Genomic DNA, 16693 nt, shown 5'->3' on the forward strand with positions numbered 1-16693 from the left:
GCAGAGGCTGCAGTGAGCCAAGATCGTGCCATTGCACTCCAGTCAGGGCAACAAGAGCAAAACTCCATCTCAAAAAAATAAATAAATAAATACAAAAATTAGCTGGGCGTGGTGGCACGTGCCTGTAATCCCAGCTACTCGGGAGGCTGAGCCAGGAGAATTGCTTAAACCAGGGAGGCGGAGGTTGCAGTGAGCCGAGCTCGCACCACTGCACTCCAGGCTGGGGAACAGAGCGAGACTTGATCTCAAAAACAAATAAATAAATAACAAAAATTAGCCCGGTGGTGGCACATGCCTGTAGTCCCAGCTACTTGGAGGCTGAGGCAGGAGAACTGATTGAACCCAGGAGGTGGAGGTTGCAGTGAGCCAAGATCACTCCACTGCACTCCAGCCTGGACGACAGTGAGACTGTGTCTGCAAAAAAACAAAAAGTTTTAACAGACAAAAACTGAAGTCATCAAAATTTAAAATAGTTCTTTGTAAAACACTCCGTAAGTCTGATTTTTTTTTTTTTTCTTTGAGAGAGTTTCGCTCTGTTGCCCAGGCTGGTGTGCAATGGTGGGATCTCGGCTCACTGCAACCTCAACCTCCCAGGTTCAAGCGATTCTTCTGCCTCAGTCTCCCGAGTAGCTGGGATTATAGGCGCGTGCCACCACAACCAGCTAATTTTGTATTTTCAGTAGAGATCGGGTTTCACCACGTTGGTCAGGCTGGTCTTGAACTCCTGACCTCAGGTGATCCGCCGGCCTCAGCCTCTCAAAGTCCTGGGACTACAGTGAGCCACTGAGCCCAGCCTAATTTAATTTTTAATTTTATTAATTTATTTTATCTATTTGTATTTTTTTTTTTGAGAGGGAGTCTTTTTTTTTTTTTTTTGAGACAGAGTCTCACTCTTTCACCCACTCCGGACTGCAGTGGCGCGCTCTCGGCTTACTGCAAGCTCCGCCTCCCGGGTTCATGCCATTCTCCTGCCTCAGCCTCTCCGAGTAGCTGGGACTACAGGCGCCCGCCACCACGCCTGGCTAATTTTTTGTATTTTTATTAGAGACGGGGTTTCACCGTGGTCTCAATCTCCTGACCTCGTGATCCGCCCGCCTCGGCCTCCCAAAGTGCTGGGATTACAAGCGTGAGCCACCGCGCCTGGCCGAGAGGGAGTCTTGCTATGTCGCCCAGGCTGGATTGCAGTGGCATGATCTGGGCTCACTGCAACCTCCGCCTCCCGGGTTCAAGCGATTCACCCACCTCAGCCTCTTGAGTAGCTGAGATTACAGGCATGTGCCACCATGCCCAGCTAATTTTTGTATTTTTAGTAGAGACGGGGTTTCACCATGTTGGTCAGGCTGGTCTTGAATTCCTGATCTCAGGTAATCCGCCCACCTCAGCCTCCCAAAGTGCTGGGATTACAGGCATGGGTCACCATGCCGAGCCTGATTTAATTTTTAATTTAATTTTATTAATTTTTTTTTAGATGGAATTTCACTCTTGTTGCCCAGGCTAGAGTGCAATGGTGCAATCTCAGCTCACTGCAACTTCCACCTCCTGCATTCAAACAATTCTCCTGCCTGAGCCTCCCAAGTAGCTGGGATTTCAGGCACGCACCACCACACCAGGCTAATTTTTGTATTTTTAGTTGAGACAGCATTTCGCCATGTTGACCACACTGGTGCCCAACTCCTAATCTCAGGTGATTCGCCCGCCTTGGCCTCCCAAAGTGCTGGGATTACAGGCGTGAGCCACAGCGTCCAGCCTATTTATTTTTAATTTAACTTACTTATTTTTGAGACTGAGTCTTGCTCTGTCACCCAGCTAGGGTATAGTGGCATGCTCATGGCTCACTGCAGCCTCGACCTCCCGGGCTCAAGTGATCCTCCCACCTCAACTCAACCTTCTAAGTAGCTGGGACCAAAGACATAAACTACCATGCTTGGCTAATTTTTTTTATTTGAACGGCATCAAAAAAAAATAATAGACAACAACCAAAACTTATTTTTTTTTTTGAGGCAGAGTCTCACTGTCGCCCAGGCTGGAGTGCAGTGGCACGATCTCGGCTCACTGCAGCCTCCGAAAGCTTCCTGGGTTCAAGCGATTCTCCTGGGTTCAAGAGATTCTCCTGCCTCAGCCTCTTGGATAGCTGGGACTACAGGTTCACGACACCATGTCTGGCTAATTTTTGGATTTTTAGTAGATACGGGGTTTCACCATGCTGTCCAGGCTGGTCTCAAACTTCCGAGCTCAGGTGATCTGCCCACCTCTGCCTCCCAAAGTGCTGGGTAAAAATTATAAGCGTGAGCCACTGCACCCACCCAATAACCAAAACATTTTTATATGTATTTGTTACTAAATCAAATAAAGGTGTTTAAAGTGGACGATTCACTTTTCTTTTTTTTTTGCGGGGGGGCGACAGGGGACAGAGTCTCACTCTGTTGCCCAGACTGGAGTGCAATGGCGTAATCTCAGCTCACTGCAACCTCCGCCTCCTGGATTCAAGCCATTCTCCTGCCTCAGCCTCCCGGGTAGCTGGAACTACAGGCACATGCCACCATGCCCTGCCAATTTTTTGTAGTTTTAGTAGAGACGGGGTTTGACTGTGTTAGCCAGAACGGTCTCAATCTCCTGACCTCGTGATCCGCCTGCCTCAGCCTCTCAAAGTGCTGGGATTACAGGCGTGAGCCACCACGCCTGGCCACTTTGCATCTTAAATACATATTCCAACACCTGAATTTTCCAATTATCATGTGGAAGATCATTTAAGTAACATCAAACCTTGGTGATGTGAACTAAATTTAGCTCTATCAACTTAGTATCTATCATTCCATTCACGTCAGTCAACTCATTTTGAGGTATATAAGCATAATCTCTGAATAACAATTTCTTGCTGAATAAGGTTGATATTAACACAATCAAAGAGGTTCAATTTTACTCAGGCATCTCTGTAGGATTTTTTTTTTTTTTTTTTTTTTGAGACAGAGTCCTGTTCTGCTGCTCAGGCTGGAGTGCAGTGGCACAAGATTCTGGCTCACTGTAAACCTGCACCTCCTAGGTTCAAGCGATTCTCCTGCCTCAGCCTCCCAAGTAGCTGGGACTACAGGTGCATGCCACCACGCCCGGCTACTTTTTGTATTTTTAGTAGAGATGGGGTTTCACCATATTGGCTATGATGGTCTTGAACTCCTGACCTCAAGTGATCTGCCCATCTCAGCCTCCCAAAAGTGCTGGGATTACAGGCGTGAGCAGGCGTGAGCCACTGCACCCAACCAACTCAGATATCCCTGCAGTCGTATGTGAAGCAGTTCAAAAGAAGTTCAGAAACATAAAAGAATTAAACCTTTTCAATATAATCTTTAAGCAAGATGGAAATCTGTACTCCTAAACTCTGAATTTATACCTTTTCCTTGCTGTTATTTTTCCATAACTAGATGATCAGAGGTAGACTAATTTGCCAGATGGTCTCCTTTCTCTCACCTGTCTCCAACTGACCACTGAGTTGGAAAGATGGAACATTTTACCATTATGTTGAAAAATGGTCTAACTAGCCTTAAAGCTTTAAAAGCTTTGCTTTTGGACAGGCGTGGTGGCTCATGCCTGTAATCCCAGCACTTTGGGAGGCCAAAGTGGGTAGATTACCTGAGGTAAGAAGTTTGAGACCAGCCTGACCAACATGGTGAAACGCTGTCTCTACTAAAAATACAAAAATTAGCCGGGCGTGGTGGCACGTGCCTGTAGTCCCAGCTACTCGGGAAGCTGAGGAGGAGAATCGCTTGAACCCGGGAGACGGAGGTTGCGGTGAGCTAAGATTGCACCACTGCACTCCAGCTTGGGTGACAAAGACTCCGTCTCAAAAAAAAAAAAAAAAAAAAAAAAAAAAAAAAAGCTTTGCTTTTATAAAGATCATTCTTTTTGTTTTTGTTTTTGTTTTTGTTGTTTGCCTCCCGAAGTGCTGGGATTACAGGCGTCCACCTGGCTGATCATTCTTAAAAGCCCTAAGGTTATCATTACCCTAATACTTTCACTTACTATCTTTAAGGAAGTGACTTTTCCTACAATTTGCTTTTCCTTTAATGAGTCCTCAATAAAAACTTTTCTTGACACAAAAGGTGAAAAAAGGAGAATCAATGCAGGGTATTAATTAGGACCTAAATCCTTCATTCCAGGAAGAAATAATCCTTATTTTAGCAAATCTAAGACATTGAAACTGGTATTTAAAAAAAAATTTACCAAAAGATTTCAATGAAATGGTCTCCACAACTAGGTTAAAAGTACCACTTGGCTGATGGCAATTACAAGACTTCATGGATTCCAAGAATTTTTTTTTTTTTTTTTTTTGAGACAGAGCTTCACTCTGTTGCCCAGGCTGGAGTGCACTGGCATGATCTAGGCTCACTGCAGCCTCCACCTCTTGGGTTCAAGCGATTCTCCTGCCTTAGCCTCCCAAGTAGCTAGGACTGCAGGTGCGGACCATCACACCAGCTAATTTTTTTTTTTTTTTTTTTTTTTTTTGAGACGGAGCCTCACTGTCGCCCAGGCTAGAGTGCAGTGCCTCGATATCGGCTCACTGCAAGCTCCGCCTCCTGGATTCACACCATTCTCCTGCCTCAGCCTTCCGAGTAGCTGGGACTACAGGTGCCCACCACCATGCCTGGCTAATTTTTTTGTATTTTTTTAGTAGAGATAGGGTTTCACCGTGTTAGCCAGGATGGTCTTGATCTCCTGACCTTGTGATCCGCCTGCCTCGGCCTCCCAAAGAGCTAGGATTACAGGCGTGAGCCACCGCACCCGGCCCACACCAGCTAATTTGTGTATTTTTAGTAGAGACAGGGTTTCACCATGTTGGCCAGGCTGGTCTTGAACTCCTGACATTAGGTGATCCACCCGCCTCGGCCTCCCAAAGTGCTGGGATTACAGGCATGAGCCACCACACCCGGCCATCTAAGAAATTTCCTAATCAAAAAGAAGTTAAAAGGTAGAAAAATATGCATCTTGTAATCAACTAAACAGGATAAAAGCATATTCTATGAAAAACTAAGGTATATTTGGTTTGAAAAATGTTCTGAGAAACAATAAAAAGTGAAACTTCATTTAGTTTCCAAAACCCTTAGACCTTAACTGTGTTTCCATTTATAACGTTGCCTTAGTTCACCTAGTACTCAAGACAACTTCATCTTCCAGAAAGAGACAGCTAAATGCCCTAAGAGGTAGTTTCAAAGTTAACTGAGAGAAATGGGGGAATAAAAGAGCACTCATTTTATAATTTTAAAAGAGCTGTTTAAAATTGTCTTTAAGTTGCCTATCCAAATACCTTACAAGAGGATTCTTAGCTCATCGGCAGTAAACTCTCTGAAAAAGATATATAAAATTAGTTTATGCGTACCCACTTTCTCTGAGAAAATTATTCAATTTCTCAAAAGAATCCCTGTCTCAAAAATGCAAACAATCATTTTCCTAAAAAAATTTTTTTAGCCAGGCGCAGTGGCTCACGCCTGTAATCCCAGCACTTTGGGAGGCCAAGGCAGGTGGATCACCTGAGGTCAGGAGTTTGAGACCAGCCTGGACAACATGGTAAAACCCCGTTTCCACTAAAAATACAAAAATTAACCGGACGTGCTGGCACGCACCTGTAATCCCAACTACTTGGGAGGCTAAGGCAGGAGAACTGCTTGAACCCTGGAGGCAGAGGTTGCAGTGAGCCAAGATCGCACCACTGCACTTCAGCCTGCACAACAGAGCAAGACTCCATCTAGGAAAAAAACAATTTTTTTTCAACTATATTTTACCAATTAGAGTCATAAAATAGGCTGGGTGCAATGGCTCAGACCTATAATCGCAGTGCTTTGGGAGGCTGAGGCGGGAGGATTACTTGAGCCCAGGAGTTCAAGACAAGCCTGGACAACATAGCGAGACTGTCTCTAAAATAATAATAGGCTGGGCACACTGGCTCACATTTGTAATCCCAGCACTTTGGGAGGCCAAGGTGGGCAGATCACTTGAGGCCAGGAGTTCAAGACCAGCCTGGCCAACATGGCAAAACCCCATCTCTACTAAAAATTACAAAAATTAGCCAGGCATGGTGGCGCACGCCTGTAATCCCAGCTACTGGGGAGGCTGAGGCACAAGAATTGCTTGAACACAGGAGGTAGAGGTTGCAGTGAGCCAAAATCACGCCACTGCACTCCAGCCTGAGCAAAAGAGCGAGACTCAGCTAAAAAAAAAAAAAAAAAAAAATTAGTAAGAAGAAGAAAAAAAATAAAATAAAATATCTAAGTGACATTGCCAGATCTAGGCTAAGTCTGGTTTGTTTTTTTAGGGGGAAGAGGGAAGGCAGAAAACAGATTCATTCATTGCAAAACAAATGAAGCATAGGAAATAATGCATATTCTCTTATTAAAAAAAAAATTTGGCTGGGTGTGGTAGCTCACATCTGTAACACCAGCACTTTGGGAGGCTAAGGTGGGAGGACTGTTTGAAGCCAGGAGTTCGAGACCAGCCTGGCCTATGAGACCCTTTCTGCACACAAAAAAATTTTTTTTTAATTAAAACGAGTGTGGTACACACCTGCAGTCCCAGCTACTCAGGAGGGTGAGGCAAGAGGATCCCTTGAGCCCAAGTGTTTCAGGCTGCAGTGAGCTATGATCACACCACTGAACTCCAGCCTGGGCAACAGAGTGAGACCCTATCTCTTAAAAAAAAAAAAGTTTTGAAGAGTTTCTTTAATATAAGTCAGTGTAGGCCGGGTGTGGTGGCTCAGGCCTGTAATCTCAGCACTTTGGGAGGCTGAGGTGGGCGGGATCACCTGAGGTTGGGAGTTCGAGACCAGCCTAACCAACATGGAGAAACCTCGTCTCTACCAAAAATATAAAATTAGCTGGGCATGGTGGTGCATGCCTGTAATCCCAGCTACTCAGGAGGCTGAGGCAGAAGAATCACTTGAACCCAGGAGGCGGAGGTTGCAGTGAGCCGAAATCGCTCCACTGCACTCCAGCCTGGGCAATAAGAGCAAAACTCTTGTCTCAAAAAAAAAAAAAAAAAAAAAAAAAAAAATATATATATATATATATATATATATATATATGTATGTCAGTGTTATATGTCAATGTTGAGTCTAATAAAGAGGTTCCTAATAAGGAAAACTTTAAGTATACAACAAATACTTTCTAAATTATCAGATTGGAGTTTTCTAAAAATGGAACACAACTATATCTCATTATCTCAATCAAATTATTTAATAAAATCAAAACTATAAAAGGCTGGCCAGGAGTGGTGGCTTGGGCCTCTAATTGGGATTACATTTTGGGAGGCTGAGATGGGCAGATCACTTAAGGTCAGGGGTTCAAGACCAGCCTGGCCAACGTGGCGAAACCCTGTCTCTACTAAAAATACAAAAAGAATTAGCCAGGTTTCACGGTGCACGCCTGTAATCTCAGCTACTCAGGAGGCTGAGGCAGGAGAATCACTTGAACCCAGGAAGCAGAGGTTGCGGTGAGCTGAGATGGCGCCACTGTACTCCAGCCTGGGCGACAGAGTGACACATCTCAAAAAACAAAAACAAAAAAAACTATAAAAAGTTAACTGCACAGGAGGCTGAGGCAGAAGAATCGCTTGAACCTAGGAGACAGAGGTTGCAGTGAGCCGAGACAGTGCCACCGCACTCCAGCCTGGCAAAAGAGTGAGACTCCATCTCAAAAAAAAAAAAAAAAAAAAAAAATTTTTTTTGTTATGCATATCATAAAAGAGGCACTCTTTCTGGCTCTAGACTCGCTACTATAATGCTTTAGATAAATAATGCAAAAGTTCCAAGGAGGTTCAGTACTAAAGCACCCACACTAAGCTACAATCCTTAGCAGGAGTTATTTGAAAAGATAGTTCCAGCCAGGCATGGTGGCTCACGCCTGTAAAACCAGCACTTTGGGTGGCTGAGAAGGGAGGATCCCTTGAACTCAGGAGTTGGAGAGCAACCTGGACAAAATAGTGAGACCCTACCTCACTTAACAATACTGAAGAAAAAAAAATTAGCCGGGCGTAGTCATGCCTGTAGTCCCAGCTACTCAGGGGGCTAGGGTGGGAGGACTGCTTGAGCCTAGGATGTGGAAGCTGCAGTGAGCCATGATCACACCACTGTACCCCCAACTAAGTGACAGAGCAAGACCCTGAAAAAGTTCCTTTCAAAAGAAAGGGGGTGAACTTGTTAAAAGTCATTAGCTACTGACTTGATCCACAATTTATTTTTCTAGTAACAATAAAATTCCGACTTGCTTCGGCAGCAAAATAAGAAACTACACAAAAAGATAGTAAGGCCAAAAAAAAATTGTGTAGTATTCAGAATGGACAGAAGAAACTATCTTTGCCCATCCTACATCTATATGGCCTAAAACTAAGAATCACACGGATTGGAGATATTAAATAAGCAAAAGCAGGATGAATAAAAAAATTCTGTGAAATACAGGTCTCACAAATCTCCAATGGAGATCCTGTCGTTAAGAGACAAGAGCCAACTATTTCAGGGTGAAAAAGATCAGTTAGAAACCTATTAATATATAAAAGTTAAAGGAATTACAGTATGAAAAATGTAAAGAATGACTGGCAGTCCCACTGCCTTCACGAATGACTATGCCAAAAAAGGAAAAGAGTTTAACTTGAAAATAAATTATACTAAATGTTCAAGGATTAACATTTAATAAGGGAGAAGAGTGATATGGTAGGGAAAGCTTTGTGCCAACTTTTAACTGCAGCTGTAGTGAAATACACTAAAAGCCTTGTCTTAAGACAAAAGCAGTAAAACAAAAACAATAGTTTTAAACATATCCCCAGTGTTAACTGCTCATGACCATAAATTTGCCTTTTTCTAATGAACGACTAATGGGATAAAAGGACATATAAGGGAAAAAGTAGTCGAAAATAAAATCGAACAAACTTCTCACACAAGACTAAACCATAAAACCTGTTTACAAATTTTCACACATGTCAGAATTAAAGGTAAAAACACTCAAAGCTTAAGAAATCTAACATCACAAAGCAGGAGATTAAATCATTCTTTTTAAACAAGGACTGAAGTTCAGAAGCATTTAATTTAAATCAGTGTATTAACATAAGGAATCCTTCCATACTACCTATTTCTGAAAGGGTTCTCCACACTCCTTTCCCAGACTTATGCACAAATGTTAAAATTTGCAACCCATTATTTTCTCTCATGTACAAGTTTTGTTTTGTTTTTGCTGTTGTTTTTAACTTTATTGGAGTGAGATTATTCTAACTAGTACCCATTTACTAAATATCGGTTGTACCAAACAATGACACTTTTTGGAAATCAAACTTTATTCCACTAACATTAGCCAGCAGATTTTGCTAAACAATGCTTTGTCAGAAAAGGCATCATGGCCGGGCGCAGTGGCTCACGCCTGTAATCCCAGCACTTTGGGAGGCCGAGGCGGGTTGATCACAGGGTCAGGAGTTCGAGACCAGCCTGGCCAATATGGTGAAACCCCATCTCTACTAAAAATACAAAAATTAGCTGGGCGTGGTGGCGTGCGCCTGTAGTCCCAGCTGCTTGGGAGGCTGAGGCAGGAGAATCGATTGAACCTGGGAGGCGGAGGTTGCAGTTAGGCGAGATCCCGCCACTGCACTCCAGCCAGGGTGACAGAGCGAGACTCCGTCTCAAAAAAAAAAAAAAAAAAAAAAAAAGGCATCACATACATTCAATTTTGTAAAACTAATTTTTCCAGTATGCATAAAAATGTATATTTGACAACAGAGAATATGCTTCAACATAAACACAGCAATACCTTTTCCACTTTGTTACTAATAACTTGCATGTTTTCTTAGTAATTTTAAATACCTCCATCTGAAAAGTATAGGGTAGGCTGACCACAAAAGATGAAGCCTAACAGTTGGTAGGGGTACCGCACTTACATAATATTCTAAAAACGTGCTTTTCCTAGGTACTCAGTGACTATACAGTAGTGAATATTAAACATTCCTGTATCAATCCCATTTCCTACAAAGTTGACCTAATTTCAAGCATAAAACTGAGGTTTCCACCTTTAGAAGGGTAGAAAACAAGAGTTAAGTAATTGGGTAGTCCTAAAAATACACATCAGAACTACATGACTAAGATACTCATTTAAAACTTGTGCCAAGATAACCCCTCCCTTCAAAACCAAAATTGACTCACTGGCCTATTTTACTTAATTTTAAAAATAAAAAAATAAAACTAAATGGATTCCTAAGCACTCATTTCCTCTCTCAGCCCCCATCATTTAAAACATTCAAACTTTCAATCTATGATTCCTCCCTGAAAAAACACTCAAGTAAAAACAAAACAAAACAAACACTGATTATCTCCAAGTTAACTACCTTGGAGTTAAAAAAAAAAAAAATCATTAGATTCTGGAATGATAACCATTGTTCTAAAACCATATAAAACAACAGAAACAATGTCTGTGGTCGCTAAGGAACCATACATCCCACCCAGAGAAACGATCTCGCCTCAGATGATACTTGTCATCTGTGAGACCACCCCTTTAGTTAGAGTTAACCACTTGAGCAGGTTTCAATTTTGTCTCTGAAAGTGGGAAGCTATCAATCTCCCTACATGACTCGTTCCACCCTTTGTGGATATTTCTACCTGCAGAAAAAAAGGTTGGCAAACTTGGTGGCATGGTGAGGACAAAGGGCATTTTGAAAGAACCAGTGACTGAGGTAAGCAGAGAATGTGAACGGAAAGAGGGTTAAAGTTCTCCCAAATGGATAATGACAAGACGACGTGGGCACCCTTTTTTTTTTTTTTTTTTTTTTTTTTTTTTTTACCACCCCTAGGGTCCCATTCTTCACCACCACCCATTGGAATGCAAAGTTGGCACTACGAGTACCTAAGAAACCCAACAAATCCTCAAAATGTCAGGGCACTCGGCAGCTTCTGAAATGACAAGCTGGTGCCCCTCCCCCACCCCACCCCCACCCCCCAAAAAAGAAAAATCCAATCCAGTCGGTGCAGGTCACCCTGCCCTCTGGGGCAGTTCCAGCCTGCGCAGGGAGGGGTTCCGACGGGAGGACAAGCAAGCACAGATAGACCACCGCTCTTTCCACCCACCCTCAGCGGGGGAAACAAAGACGGCCTCCTCCGCCCGTAGACACTACCCTAACCAGAGAGGCTCTCCGATTTCCCGGTGCAGCCTGCCCTCCCGCCCCCGCCCGAGCCCCCGCCCCCATGACAAAGAAAAGGCACTCGGCGAGCAAGGCCTTCCTGCCTCCACGGATGGGGGAGGGGGCCGCACGGGTGAGAAGCCCCCTCCACTCGCCCGTGCTCATACTCCTGGTCCCAGGAACTGCAGAAAGCGGCGGGGAGCCGGAGGCCTCGGCCGCGGAGGCAGGGTCCGGGAGGAGGGTGAGGGTACCTTGAAGTAGCCGCCTTCGTAGAGGGTGTTGGGGGGCCCGAAGATGGCCACCTCCCAGTTGTAGAGGTCGGACTCGTCCACCAGGGTGATCCGGAAGCCCTCCACTGGTTCCTCCTGCAGGGATTTCAGCTCGAGCATCAGGGCCTTCTGTGAGCTGGTCATCTGCTGCTGGGCCATCGCGGCGGCGGCGGCGGCGCCGGGCCCGGGCCCCAGTCCTCACGCACCGGCCGGGCCGGACCAGGCCCCTCCCCTCCGCTCGCCCTCCGGCCGGGCCGCACCGGACCCCGGTCTTCACACACCCGGCGGGCCGGACCAGGCCCCACACGGCCCGTGGGCCCGCCCGGGGTCCTCCTCACACACGACGCAGGCCGGGCCGGGCCCTTCTCCTCACACTCGGGCCGGGCGAGAGGAGAGGTCGAGGGAGTTAGAGGAATTCGCTCCGGGTCCCTGTCCCGGGCCTCCCCCCCCCGGAGGGGGCCTCAACTTGGGGGGGGGGAGAGGAGGTGGAAGCGGAGGAAGGCGGTGGAGGGCCGGCGATGGTGAAGAGAGGGGGCCGGGCCAGCCCGGGAACGCCGCGCTCGCTCGCCCTCTCGTTCTCTTCGGGGGCCGCAGGGGCCGGAGGGCGCGCGGGGCTGGAGAGGGTGGGGGGAGAGCGGCGTGCGGGGGTCTCGCGGCGGTGGCGGCGGGGGCTGCGCGGGGGGAGGGGCGACGGCGGAGGAGGAGGAGAGCGAGAGCGCCTCGCGCCGCGGGAGCGACGGAGCCGAGAAGCAGGGAGGGAGGGAGAGAGGGAGGAGGGGCGCACGCCGGGTGCTGGGCGGCTCTCAGCGGCTGGCGGCCCGACGCGCGTGCGCGCGCCCCTCCCTCCCCTCCCCCCACCGTGCCTGGCTCTCCTCCACTACCACCTCCTCCTCCTCCCGCTTCCACGCCTCTTCTCGGCCTCCCGCGCGGTCGCGGCGCTTTGTGACGCCGGCGCGTGTCCCCCGCCCATAAAGATCCCAGAAGCAGCGGGGACCGAGGGTGGGCGCAGGGACTGCCGTGGCCCCAGAGTGACGGTTGTGTGGCTGGACGCCGTAGTTCCAAAGGCGTGCCCCGGAAGGGAACCCAGGTCCCCCGGCTCTCGGGGCCCTCCCCACTGTGGATCCAGGGGCCTCCGTAGCCATCCTGGGACGGGCCTGGTCCCTGCAGGCCCCTCCCTGTGACACCCAGTCTGCGGTCCCTCCACTTAGTAGCTACTTGCTTAGGATGTGCTGACAATGTGGGTCTTTTCGGTGGGAACAGACCTTCCCGCAGGCCAGCCCACAGGCAAGTGTGCCCTTTGGCACGTTACCCACCCTGGGTGCGGCAGTTCCACGTGAGAAACGGGGTGAGACAGAAAGGTCAGCTTCTGCTTCCCTTCTTAACTACAAAGAGGAAGTTGTGAGGAAAAAGAGACAATAACAAACTGGGTCTCTAGCCCTTCTCATTGTGATTTGGAGCAAGTGCTCAGGCTGCTCTTCGCCTTCGCCATTTGTAAAATAAACTACTATGGTGTAACTTTGACCCCTTATAGGTGCTTTTGGCTTGAATGCCCGCCCTGGAACTGAGGGACTTTCGAGATAATCATAACCGAAGTGAGATGTGGAGACTGTCTTTGGTCATCGTGGTTCGGAATACAGTACTCCTTTCTCTTAGGAAGGCATGTCCTAGGATAACTGCCTAAAAATTTCCTAGAAAAGCCAGAATACTGTGAGAGTTCTACACACACAATTTCGGAACGAGACAGATCTTGGTTCCAACCCTAGTTCCACACATTACTTCTCCCTGTATCATCAGTTTTTTGTTTTTTTGTTTTTTGGTTTTGTTTTGTTTGAGACAGGGTCTTGCTCTATCACCCAGGCCGTAGCACAGTGGCGCGATCACGGCCCACTGCAACCTCCGCCTCCCAGGTTCAAGCGATTCTCCCACCTCAGCCTCCCAAGTAGCTAGGACTACAGGTGTATGCCTCCACACCTGGCTGTTTAATCAGCTTCTGTAAAAGGGGATTAATTATACCCAACACAAGCAATTGTAATGATTAAATGTATGTACAGCATTTAGCGTAGTGACTGGCACATGGTAAATGATTCATAGGAACTTGAAAGAAAAAAACTTTAAGGCATAGCTGTATTCTGGATACCACCACTACCCACCCCTTTTATTGAGACAGGGTCTCACTCTGTTGCCCAGGCTGGAGTACAGTAGGGTGATTATAGCTCACTCTAGCAGTAACCTCCTGGGCTTAAGCCATCCTCTAACCTCAGTCTCCCAAGTAGCAGGACCACAGGTGCGCACCACCATGCCCAGCTAATTTTTGTATTTTTAGTAGAGACGGGATTTCACCATGTTGGCCAGGCTGGTCTCCAACCCTTGACCTCAGGTGATCCATCCACCTCAGCCTCCCAAAGTGCTGGGATTACTGGCATGAGCCACTGTGCCCAGCCAAGGACAGTTTTAGATTTATAGAAAAATTGAAAAGATAGTCGAGTTCCCCTACACCTGGTGCCCAGTTCCCCCTTTTATTGACATATTACATTAGTAGAGTACATGTATTACAATTAATGAGCTAATATTAATACATCACTATTAACTGAAGCTCATACTTCCCTAATTTTTACCTAGTGACCTTTTGCTGTTCCAGGATCTCATCCAGGATACCAGTCTACATTCAGTTTTCCTGTTTCCTTAGATTCCTCTTGACTGTGGCAGTTTCTTAGACTTTGTTCTGATGACCTTAACAGTTTTGGAGAATACTGGTCAAGTATTTTGTAGACTGTCCCCCAATTGAGATTGTGATGGTTTTCTCATGATTAGACAGGGATTGTGAGTTTTTGAGGGTAAGATCACAGAGGTGAAATGCCATTTCATCACATCATATTAAGGGCACAAATAGCAACATGACTTAGCAATGTTGATGTTGACCTTGATTGTCTGGCTGAGGAAGTGTGTCAAGTCTTTCTACTGTAAAGTTACTCTGCCCCTTCCTCCCCCTTTTCTATACTGTACTCTTTGGAATGGAGTCACTCTACACAATCCACACTTAAGCAGCCCCCCTCCTTTTTTTTTTGGCCTTTTTTTTCCCCAAAAAGACAAGGTCTCAGTGTTTTAAAACATCCTTTTCTAGCCGCCAACGCTACTGTCCAGGTCTTGAGACCGAACTCCACTGGAATTAGAGCTCCCCTCAGAGAAGAAGGAGTATCCTAGTGAATGCAGCCCCTCTTATCAAAATGATGGTTTATGTCCCATTCTGTCTTTCCCTCCAGTACCAGTCAATTTAGGGACAAGAGGATTGCTGACCCGGAAATGTGAAAGATGATGTTGACACCTTTAATAGCAAGGCAGTGAGCAGATAAATAGGTAGAAAGGTCATCTTCAAAGCATTTCACCCACAAAAACTCATCACAGCCCCACCCTGACCTGGAGGATGATGAAGCCCTAGTCTAACCCACTGGAAGGTATACCTGGCACCCAGACCAGAAGCGGCCCCCTGGGCTCATGTCAACTCACAAACTCACTAAGCATCCACTGTGGGCATGCCTCTATGCTGGGAGGTTGGAAGCTCAATGTGTTAATGAGTTTTATAATCAAGGCTGTTTATTCTCAGGTCACAGGAACTGGAATTCCACAGAACTAGCTCATGTGTTTTTATTCTAGCCAGTAGGACATTGTTTATTAGTAGACTGCCACTGTGTCTTATTCATGCCTGAATCTTCAGCAACAGGCACACCATCTGACACAAAGTAGACACTAAGTAATTGTTCTCAAGAGACTCATGGCCAAGGACAGGAAGACAATGAGTAATCACAAAATCACAAATTGAACCCTACCCTCTATCCTCATGCCTATCTGTTCTCTCAAGCACATAGTAGGTGCTCAAGACTTTAAATTCCAAAACTCTATACCAGCTACTCCAATGTTTGGCACATATTAAGTGCTCAAAACCTATTTGTTAAAAAGAATGAATGCTAGAAACAGCTTCCTAGAGCTTTCTCATATTGTTTCATAATGGCATGTACATTGACTTGCCTGATTGGTGCCCTCTGGTGGTAAAGAAAAACAGCACTCAAAATTAAAATTTAAAAAATAATAATTTTTTTTAAAAAAGAAAACAGAGCACTTAACGCTCAGTGTCAGGCATCACCTGGTACTTTCCAACCAAGGTTCTTCTTCTTCTTCTTCTTCTCCTTCTCCTCCTCCTCCTTCTTCTTCTTCTTCTTCTTCTTATTCTTCTTCCTTTCTTCTTCTTCTTCTTTTTTTAAACTGAGACAGAGTCTTGCTCTGTCACCCAGGCTGGAGTGCAGTAGCATGATCTTGGCTCACTGCAACCTCCGCCTCCTGGGTTCCAGTAATCCTCCCACCTCAGCCCCCGGAGTAGCTGGGACTACAGGCACAGTGCCACCACGCCTGACTAATTTTTGTATTTTTCGTAGAGACAAGGTTTCATTATGTTGCCCAGGCTGGTCTTGAACTCCTGAACTCAAGCAATCCGCCTACCTCAGCCTCTCAAAATGCTGAGATTACAGGCGTGAGCCACCACGGCAGGCCCACTACTAATTTTAGAGGAAGACTATGGCTCCTTAAGAGTAGTGTACAAATTTTACATATATGTTAACATATTAAATTTTAAAAAGTTGGCCAGGCACAGTGGCTCACGCCTGTAACCCCAGCACTTTGGGAGGCTGAGGCAGGCAGATCATTTGAGGTCAGGAGTTCAAGATCAGCCTGGCAAACATGGTGAAACCCCGTCTGTATTAAAAATACAAAAATTAGCCGGGCACAGTGGCTCACGCCTGTAATCTCAGCACTTTGGGAGGCTGAGGCGGGCAGATCATGAGGTCAGGAGATCGAGATCATCCTGGCTAACACAGTGAAACCCTGTCTCCACTAAAAAAATACAAAAAAGTTAGCCGGGCGTGGTGGCGGGCGCCTGTGGTCCCAGCTACTCCGGAGGCTGAGGCAGGAGAATGGCATGAACCCGGGAGGCGGAGCTTGCAGTGAGCCAAGATCGTGCCACTGCACTCCGGACTGGGCAACAGAGCGAGACTCCGTCTCAAAAAAAAAAAAAAAAATACAAAAATTAGCCAGGCATCATGGCGGGCACCTGTAGTCCAGCTACTCAGGAGACTGAGGCAGGAGAATCGCTTGAACCCAGGAGGTGGAGGTTGCATTGCACTGAGATCATAACACTGCACTCCAGCCTGGGCAACAGAATAAGACTGTCTAAAAAAAAAAAAAAAAAAAAAAAAAGTTTGATCCCCATAAAAGTCATTGTTTATAAGGTCAGAATTAACCTT

At 46.2% G+C, this 16693-nt stretch overlaps 1 protein-coding gene across 2 annotated transcripts in view; it reads right to left on the reverse strand.

Moving 5' to 3' along the window:
- Positions 1 to 12173, reverse strand: part of UBE2R2 (ubiquitin conjugating enzyme E2 R2) — a 108925-nt gene extending 96752 nt beyond the window's left edge. The window contains exon 1 of one of the 2 annotated variants that reach the window (XM_030817576.1): positions 11385 to 12173. In XM_030817576.1, the coding sequence (XP_030673436.1) occupies positions 11385 to 11561 (177 nt within the window). In that variant the 5' untranslated portion in view covers positions 11562 to 12173. The remainder of the gene's footprint in view (positions 1 to 11384) is intronic. The other variant, XM_030817575.1, reaches the window with a different exon arrangement.
- Between the last annotated feature and the right edge of the window lie 4520 nt (positions 12174 to 16693).

This window comes from Nomascus leucogenys, chromosome 8 (genome assembly GCF_006542625.1).
Source record: "Nomascus leucogenys isolate Asia chromosome 8, Asia_NLE_v1, whole genome shotgun sequence".
NCBI lineage: Eukaryota > Metazoa > Chordata > Mammalia > Primates > Hylobatidae > Nomascus > Nomascus leucogenys.